Source organism: Gallus gallus, chromosome 3, assembly GCF_016699485.2.
Source record: "Gallus gallus isolate bGalGal1 chromosome 3, bGalGal1.mat.broiler.GRCg7b, whole genome shotgun sequence".
NCBI lineage: Eukaryota > Metazoa > Chordata > Aves > Galliformes > Phasianidae > Gallus > Gallus gallus.
The window spans coordinates 72,910,700-72,920,577 of record NC_052534.1 but is presented as its reverse complement, the minus strand read 5'-3'; the positions used below and the strand labels follow the sequence as shown (position 1 = coordinate 72,920,577).

The 9,878-nt window shown below is 39.1% G+C and overlaps 1 protein-coding gene across 1 annotated transcript; it reads right to left on the bottom strand.

Annotated features, from left to right (window-relative positions):
• Positions 1-7,363: 7,363 nt before the first annotated feature.
• Positions 7,364-8,878, bottom strand: LOC121113182. The gene is made up of 3 exons (XM_040698139.1): positions 8,750-8,878; positions 8,575-8,635; positions 7,364-8,406 (listed from the first exon to the last, which is right to left on the bottom strand). Exons 1-3 carry the CDS (start codon positions 8,834-8,836, stop codon positions 7,736-7,738), a joined length of 819 nt encoding a protein of 272 aa, XP_040554073.1. The 5' UTR covers positions 8,837-8,878; the 3' UTR covers positions 7,364-7,735.
• Positions 8,879-9,878: the final 1,000 nt, after the last annotated feature.

Sequence of the window (9,878 nt, the reverse complement as noted above, 5' to 3'; positions counted from 1 at the left end):
CTGGAAAGTCTAAGACAGGGCCACAAATATGATTAAGCCTCCAGAAGTCCTATCCAACCTCAGTCATTCTGTGAACTACGCTGACAGACATAGTGACTGTATTCTCAGGTGTCCAGATATGCAAAGATGCGTAGTCTTGCTTGTAAGAGATCTGGAAGACACTATGAAATGAAAATAACTGGTTAGGCACAAAACATAATGAAGGGCTTCATCTTCTTCAGTTTTTAATATAGCATGACACTGGCCTTGTAGATGGTTGTAAGTGAAATGTGAGTAAAAGAAGTGTATAAAAATGCTATATTAGAAGTAGAAGCAGATCTCAAGGAGCTATAACTTTTCAAATCATGAGCAACACATGGTTTTGGATGTAGTTTTCCATCTATCTATGACTTAATTTTTTTTTCCATTAAAAAATGAAAGTTGTAACCTAAACTTTTTGAAAATGAAATAAGTTCCTACAGTAGGGTAATGAAGTAAGAGCTCATCCATCTAGACACTAAAGCACTGACACTGAAATCTAGTAGTTTAGCAGAGAAGATAAAGATTAATAGAGGTCCAATCTGAGCAAGGAATGGGAGTAATAGAAGGCAACACCAGACCATTAAATAGGAAAGTCCTGGGGCTAGGGTGATTACATAAGGAAGCAAAGATTGGCTTTCGTTCTCATCTCTTTACAAATTTCCATTGACAGAAAAGGAGCTTCCATCACAAAGATAGGAGGAACAGGGAAAAAATAAACCACAGGATTAAATGAAAGACCATGTTAGTGGATATTCACCAATACAAATACAAGGTTCTGCACTGATATCTAAAAATATTTAAAAGAAAATTAATTTTTAATTTTAAATTTATTTCCATAACGTGAAAACTGAAGGATCTGATCGTGCCTGTGGATCTAATATGATATTAATATGATAGAGCTACCTAAAAGTCAATGTTGGCACACTGTCTTTATGAACATAGATATTGTCAAGCTATAGCTAGATTAATAAAAACGGAAGAGAATTATAGGAAAGGACTATTAAGATGATGAGGATAGTGGAAAGCTTGCCATGGAAGAGAGTACTAGGAGTCGGCTTTTTTAATCTACCAAAATTAAGGATTAGGTGCAACTTAACTCTTCTTTCTAAAACCCCTCAGGATGAAGAAGAGCGATTTAATCTAAGAAACAATGTCAGCTAATTACAACTATGAATAAACTGAAAAAAAAAAGAATTAGTAGAAGCCCTCAAGCAGCCTTCAAAGGGGAACTGAGACATAAAAGGAGAACAAGGGAAGTATATACAAAGGAAAACAAAACAAAAAAACTACTTTTGAGATGGGCTTTGATATTCTTACAGAGTTTAGAGTTTTGCTCTTGCACTCACCACAGAAAAAGCACAAAGTCCCTTTTAGCCCTGGTCTATTTTTGTGAGCATAGCTTGAGAACAATTTTAGATCTTGTAAATTGAAAAATAAGAAAATTCTACTCAAAAAAAGCCAGCTACTGCCTAGGTATATATCCTTGCTCTGAACAGTTTGGTAATCTTGTGAGGATTTGAGCAGTTAGGCAACACATGTAGCAGTACACTGAGAAAATTTAGACATTTTCTTGCATTAGGCAGCAACTGAGAGGTCTGAAAATCTTGTGATGCATAAATTTTACTCATTGGTCCATCAGGGGCTCTAGCCCACAGTGAACTATGCATATGCACAATAAATTATATGGCACTGTGCAGCCCCACACGATAAATCATTTAAACAGCTTTTCCGTTCCACTAGACAACATAGTTAGAGCTCACTATATTGAAATTTGGAAAGCATACATACCAAAAATATGTATCAGAAAAAAAAACTGCAGCAGTAGGCAGCTGGACTGATTTCTGAATAAAGTAGTGCACACAGAAAATCACATCTCTCCTTGTCAGAATGAACTTTCTAGAAAACTAATTCCATGATAAGGGATTACAAAAAACAACAACACACATGAAAAGAAACAAACATACAAAAACAAGCAACAAAACACACACAAAAAGAAAAATCATCAGGTTGAGTTAGATGCAGGTTTCAAAACCCTGAGGAATTAGTACATTAGTAGGAAAAAAAGAAAGAAAGAAAGAATAAAAGAAAGAAGGGACAGCCAGACACACCTACTTGGACTAAGAAAATTATTATGCCTATCCCATTCTTATTTTATTGTCATCATTTTAGTGCTCGGTCTGAGGACAGCAAAACAGCTATCCCTTAGAGAAGGACAGAAGAGAAGTGACTACAAATTAAAACAACTCTCTGAACACTATCAGAATATTCCACGTTAACAACAACAACAACAAAAAAAACTGAATAATTTCTATCTAGGAATTCTAAGTAGAAATTGAATGAAAATCAAGAATGAAAAAAAAAAAAAGCAGTAAGCAGATATAGATGAGCCTTAGCAAATGGGATAAATAAGCAAAATATTTAAGAAATCATTTTAAAGGAAACTCCTGTATTGCCATTACCTGCCTAATAGAAGTCTGGAAAAAAAGAAAAAAAAATAGTAAAATAAAATAAAATAAAATAAAATAAAATAAAATAAAATAAAATAAAATAAAATAACCAACATATGAACCAAAAGAAAAAACAGAAGATAATACTTCCTCATTAACAGGGCATATCAGCACATATTAAAATGACAAAGTGCTGGAACAGCTGTGCATAAGGAAAAGGTTAAATTCGATAGTGTACACATAAATTAAAGCAAAAATAAAATATCTTGCATTTTTTGTATTTTTTATGAAAGCTGGAATACATGAAACTTCATGTACTAATCTAATAAATAAAATTTAATACAAAAGCACTTAAATTCACTCACTGATCTGTTTAGTAATACGTTACAAATAAGATCATTTCTAATTCATCTACATTTTAAAGCAGTGCTGTTTTACTTATTGTTTATTTGAAGTAAGATATTTTTTGATGAATGTTAAGTAAAAACTGTTCAATGAGTTGTCACTTTATATTGAATATGAAATTGAATACTGAAACGCTGAAAAGAAAAAAAAAAAAAAGAATGTGCTTTATAGGACCTGTACTTGGTAATAGAGGGGGAGGAGGAAGGAAATGTTTTCCTTTACAAAAGACATCAATGAATCTAGTGGATGGCATTCCTGCCCACTGCTGGAAATAAATGGTCTTTAAGGTCCCTTCCAACCCAAGCCATTCTGACTCTACAAATGAATTTAATTTGAAGGTTTCTGGTCTGGGATCCATGGATCCATGAGACTGTTCTGAGCAGCAAGAAGTGTTGCTTCACTTTCACACTTCAGAAAATATTTAGTCTTGATGACTGTTTCCTTTTACTTCTTTTTCCTCAGCCTAACCTCAGTGTCCAAATGAAAATTATATTCTCTGGAAGGAAATGGATGAGCAGTTCTGGACTCCCAGATTAATTCTTCCTTTGAGAAGCTGAGAAAATTGGCTTATGCTGAACTGCTGTCCTCACAAAGCAGAAAAAAAAAGTGGTGATGTATGTGAATACAAACAGTTGTGTTATAGGGTTTAACAGATAGTGCCTCATTAGCACAGCTGTTATAACAAATCTCCTAGTCTATTGCAATGGAGAGTTTAAAAAAAAAAAAAGAAAAGGGATTTTCATTTGCTCTGTATAATTTATCCAGTAAATCATACAATTTACTCAGACTAGAGATTTTAGGATGATAATCTACTGAAAATGATTCTGTATTTATCCTTCTAACAGTGCCCTCACTGAGTCATTGCTCCTTGCTTTAGGGAGTTGTTTCACACAGTGGAAATGTCTCCAGGCTCACTAAAAACAAATTTAGATTATTCTTAACATAGGTCTTACTGCTTTCTAGAACCTTAATGCTGAAAAGTCAAACAATGAGTGATTCTTAAAACCTGAATGGCAGATTGGAAGTTGTTCCTTCAAAGTCCATAATCACTGTAAAGTTAAATATTTTTGAAATGCTCTGGTATCAATACTGAATTTCATCATTGTAAAAATGACAACATTATTCTAAGTGTTACTGAGAAAAAAAATACACTGAGAAATGATTTGACTCTCTTTCCCTCTCTACATCTTGATTTCTTTAATTCCTTATTATTTTCAACTGATTCAGCTGGTTCCTTTTCCCCACCCCCTGTCTATTTTCCCACTCCCTCACATCCAGTACTAGTAAACAGAAATATTTTCCACCTCTCACATTGACCTTGTTCACATTATTTTGTTTCCAGGATTTCATTGTTTGCCTAGGTTTCATTAACCACTACAATAACCTACCTCAACATAGTACTAGTTACTCAACATAAAGCTGGCCCTGGCAGGCAGTCTTTGTATTATAGCACCATAAAGCTCGGCAAGAAGTGGAAAAACTAATTCATTTGTTGCAGTATTACATTTCAGAAAATCTGTTTTTTTAAAAAAAGGAAAAATAAGTGGCTGTTAAATCAGCTAGAATTATTTTATTACAATTGTACAACCACATGAGGTTAAAATACATTCATTACTTTAAATCAGGGTGTTTTTAAAAGGCTATAGTGACAGACTCAAGGCTATTATTAATATAATTCTGAAAATAATTGAGCAGTTTGTCTTTTTCTCTTTACTCTGCACATTAATCCTTTCCCAACTTTTCCACCACCCAAAAGTGGAGATAGGGGGATCCTGAAAAACAGTTTTTGTACCATGTTTCTGGGCACGTAACATCAGTGTTTTATAGAAGCAGTAGAGCTGAGCAGCTTTAAAACTTAATTTCGTACAGTTTTAGTTGAAATTTCTACAGCAGTCCTGGGAGCAACTATGTCTCTGACATCTGAATGTTGAAATTAAGATGAGAGGTTGTATGAGCTAAGATGAATGGGATTATAAGATAGAAAGTTCTGATTCTGCCAAGAAAATCCCTAGGGTCAGAGAAGTTACTTGTGAAGGACAGTGATAGTCCATTCAGTAGATATAAATTTTGACTGAATGATCAACTAAAACACATGATTCTTTCTTAATGGTGATCTAGTTCTGCATGAGAAAACTTGCTAAAGTTTAAAGAAAAAACATTTTCAAAATCTGTTTGTATTTTTTTTTGTTTGTTTGGTTTGGTTTTGGTTAGGTTCCTCTTCACCTCATTCTTTTTGAATACAAGCTGAATTTGAACTTAAATATTTCAGACTATGGGTAGGTTACCTAACACAGTGTTTCAGATGCTTCTGGATTCCATTTCTTAAATTCAGCCACCATTAGCAAAAAGGTTTCCTGGAAATACCCTCACTGTGACCCACCTGCAGTGTAGAAACAAGAGCCTAACAGACTTCATTTAGCAGAAACTACCAGAAATTTGGGCTGTTGTGAGCTATTAGAGAAGTAGAGGAAAAAAGTCCAATAAGGTCTTCAGGAACAGTGGTTAAGAAATTAAAATTTTATCATCCAGCATAAACATTGGTTCGGATAAACATCACCACTTTTAGTCTCCGAATTCTGATGTCTCCACTTCTATCAGAACTGATGAGTAACCCTTCAGACCCACTCCAGAAGGATGAGGCAAATATATATATATATTTCTCCTTTCTTTCTCTAGCCACATTGAGGTTTTTGGGGTTTTGTTTGTTTGTTTGTTTGTTTGCTTTTAATAATCCACTAACAACATAGAGCTGTACTCTGAATAGGTGTCGGAACAAATAACATACAGTGGTCAGCCTGAATTATTGCATGGTTCTATAATAGTCCTTGTTTCTTTCTTTCTTTTTTCTTCACACTTCATTGGGTTTTTTTGTTTGGTTGGTTTTGGTGAGGGTTTTTTTGGTCAAAACAGCAAAAACTACTAAGTTGCTTATTTTGTCTTCTGATGAAGTGTCTAATCATTATCTACAGTCCCCTCAAGATGAATACGCTTGAAAAGTCTTCAGTGTTGCAACACACTTCCAGACCCTCCTAGGACAATAAAAATAGGTTGCAAGAGCAGAAAAAGAGGTTGTTGAAGTTCACGTTGAAAGTACAAGTTCAATTATAGATGAGATCTTAGTCTGAGAGCATTTAATTTCACAATAAACAAGTAGCAATTTTTTTTGACATCTAAATGCCAAGCATCAAATTTCCAGCAGTTTGAGGCACTTACATGCATTGTTTTCATTCCTCCTGTTCCAGCGGCAGTCCCACGTGGCTTTCTAGTGCAAAATTAACTGTGACTGGCTCAAAGCAGACGCCTGCAGGCGAGAAGACTGGAAGAGATATACGCATTTTACCTTTACTGAAGCTTATATTGGTTAGCAACTGCTGTCGCCTTCCAAGCTAGCCTTTCTCAGGATACACAGTTTTATATTAGAAATCAGATTGTCAAGCTTTGAATGAATTACAGTGTAAGTTTTTAATAATCCTCCTTCCTCTTCTAGCTGCAACAGATGCAGTGTATTTTGTCAGCATTATACTTTGTAATTAAATTCATAGTTCAGATAATTATATATACTTTACAGGAGTTTTTATTGTTTGTATCGTTATAAATTAAATCAACTGTTTCATTTTACATATAGAGTAGAAAGTTTATGGTCTTATTAAAACTCCAGTAACAGTCTGCTCAATTTATTGTTGAGCATAATGTAAGGAATACCTCAAAAAGAAAAGTTTTGCCCACTGCTCTGCATTCTTATGTCTACAGAAATAGTAACAGCAAAGACTGGAGGACGTAAGCATAAGTAACAACTGAACCAATTTTAAATGCTGCCATAGTTCTTCACTTGCTGAATTACCAAATATATTAAAGAATACTTTCATCCTTGAATCCAGATATATACAGGTATCTCTTCTCTCTGAGGTACAAGACCTCCAATACTTTTCATATTAATTCACTTCACACCTTATTTCTCTTTTATTTCTTTTCCCTTCACTTTGAATCAACACTCCAAGAAATACATCTGTTCTAATTCAAGAGTTCTGGAATATTTCTCATGACTTGAATTGGCACAGGTTCTCTTTCTGTTATAGGGTTGTGGAACAATGAATTCCTGTGTCAGAAGAAAAGAAGCTGAATTATTAATTCTGCTTATCTATGCTGGATGTATTTGTCACTCCTTCTGCTCTTCTATCATACTGAGAAAGCCACACTGAGCTTCGATGTTCCTTATTGTCATAGAATCCTAGAATGGTTAGTGTTGGAAGGGACATTTAAGATCTTCTAGTTACAACCCCTTGCTGGCTTCAAAAAGCCCCCAGAAGAGCATTTCATCAGCTCCTTTTGCTTCAGATCCCTTCTTCAGTGCAGTCCTACCTGCTCTGAAGCTTTTCTTTGCAGAGAGAGCTTGCTCTTATTGCTAAAAGTCAAGAAATAAGGATAGCAATTCTCTAAAGACTAGCGTGACTTTTATTAAATTATTTTTTAAAAAATCTGAAAGAACTCCAGCTGAATTAGTATGACACAAATGATGATCTTAGGGCTGAGATTCAATTCTCTATTGGTAATATTGGCAATCAATTCATAACAATGACAGCAGTGTTGAGGTGCTGGCAGGTTTCAGTTCTGCTGTCTCCTTTTCTGTAGGCTTGAAGCTGGCCCTAGTGTTGGTCCTGCAGCTGCTTCAGCTTCCATCCGAACTCCGGGAAGAGCTGAAGAGGCTATACAATACCCAAGAGGCCTCTTGGCCTTGCTCTTCCACCAGCATTTCCTCTCCTCTGTTTGAAGGATGTTCTCCTGCACGATCATCCCTTTCACTGGTGGCTGTGTGCTGGAAGAGGTTACAGGGAGGATGTTCTTCAGTTCCGCAGCCTGACTTGTTAGCAATCGTTCTTGGTCTTGGGCCGTTTCAGGGACACCAGGAGCTGCCGGTACAGCCTTGCCATAGCGAGCCTGTCTGATTTCTCTGTGCTTCTGTTGTTGCTGAAGCCAGAGTTGAAGGACTGGCAGGTTTCAGTTTTGCAGCCTGCTTTTTTCTCCAGGCTCAAAGCTGGTCCACATGATGGTCTTGCTGCTGCTCCTGCTTTCCTGTGCCCTCTAGGAAGTGCTGGGGGGCGCATAGGCCAAATAGGCCTCTTGGTCTTGTATTCCCACCAGCGTTTTCTCTCCTCTGTTTGAACAAGGCCCTCCTGAAAGACCATCCCTTTCACCGGTGGCTTTGTGCAGCTGAGGATCTCAGGTGGCAGGTCCTGAACTCCACTGCCTAGCCTTGAACGCTGACTGAGCATCCTGGGGGTCCCACGTGCCACCAGAACCTGCGGGTGCTGGTCCTGTCCGGGAAGCCTGCCGGGTTTCCCCACAGAGCTCGTGGTACCAGTGGCAGAGTCGGTGTGAAGAGAGGGGCACAGGCTGCACTTCAACAAAGGCCGGGTCTTTCCTGGCTGGATGACATGGGGCAGGATAGGACTGCCCTGCCACGGTGATGCTTGCTGCTGGGAGCAACGTGGCCTGCACAGGGGGCTCCCGCGCCTGCCTGCCTGCCTCTCAGCACCTGTAAAACAGGGAGCGGGCCTGAGCCACAGTAGGTCACGGGGCACCGGGGATCTTCCAGGCCCACCCGGCCTGGCTGCTACATGACAGAGGCTGGTATGAAGCTTGGCTTCCCCCGGAGAGCTGGCCCTGCCTGGGAATGTGCCAGGCTGACCGTCAGGGGACTCACCTGACTCTGATGCTACCACTTGCTGCCACCATCTCCACCACTGCCGGCGCCGGTCAGAACCCTACGGGCACATGAACGTAGCACAGTGACAGGGCTTGCGGGGCAGCCCTAACCCCCCACCTCAAAGCCCTGAGTCACCTAACCTCAAGTGACTCCCATCCTCAAATTTCCCTACCTGTCGGCGCCAGGAAGCGGTGAGCAGAGACACCCCAGCCACCAAGAGCAGGAGGCTGGGGACAAGGAGAACGCTGTCGACAACCATCGCTCAAAGCCGGTCACGACCGCACTGGGAGAGACAAAGTGCTGGTCGCTAGCTTACATGGGCAGAGCCATGAGATCATAGTCTGGTAGGTGGGGATAGCTCTGTGAGGTCACAGCCCCACAGCCCACATGGAAGTAGGCTGGCAGTAGGCCCCGGCATGGGGATGGGGATGGGAGGAGTTGCTAATCTTGTAGGGAAAGATGGTCTTCCCCTTGTGATGAACCCCATCCTCCCCCAGAAGACCATATTTCTCTAAAGTAGTTCCATTAGATAAATAGCCAAAACCTCGTTCATTACACCACTCCCATAACCATTTATTGATTTTCTTAATTCTATTAGCCCTTTCCCTCCCTATTCTCCTAATAGGACGTAGAAAGTCTGGCAGCCCCTCTGTCACATCCTTGACATGGCAAGCAGCAGACCTCTCTAGACAGTAGTTCTGTACCCCTCAGAAGACAATCACCCACCACTGTCACTTGTCACTTTTTCTCAGTTGCAGTAGTTTTTATGCAGTCGGGAGCAGGTCTGGCTGCCTTACTAAGTTATGGCCTGAAACAGTCCATGTAACCAAAATACAAATACACATGGTGAATGATTACAAACACAGAGGCCAGAGATGATGAAAACTGCCACAGACTTTGTGATGAGGGTCTTATCACAGGGCTAAGAATAGGATCATCAGCAGCAACATTTAAAACTCAGCAAGCAAATGCTTGCTAGCACTGAGAATTAAATCTAACTCCCATCTCCAAAGTCTGATGGTTAGATTTCACAATTTAATGTGAAGGGTGCTCCCTCCACTTCAAAAATAAGTATCTCTATGAAAGTGCAAGATAGTTGCTCTGTTTGCAATGCTTAGGAACAGCACAACTTATGAGCAAGCTTGCCAAAGGACAGCATGTCCCCTAGCCTCACTCAGCCTGCCCTCACTGTCAGAGGGAGAGAGCCACAACTTTGCCTCTTGTGGTCAAACCACAGGATAATGCCCATCTGACCTCGCAACATAAAGCTATATAAATGAGAACTTACAGGAAGGACCCAG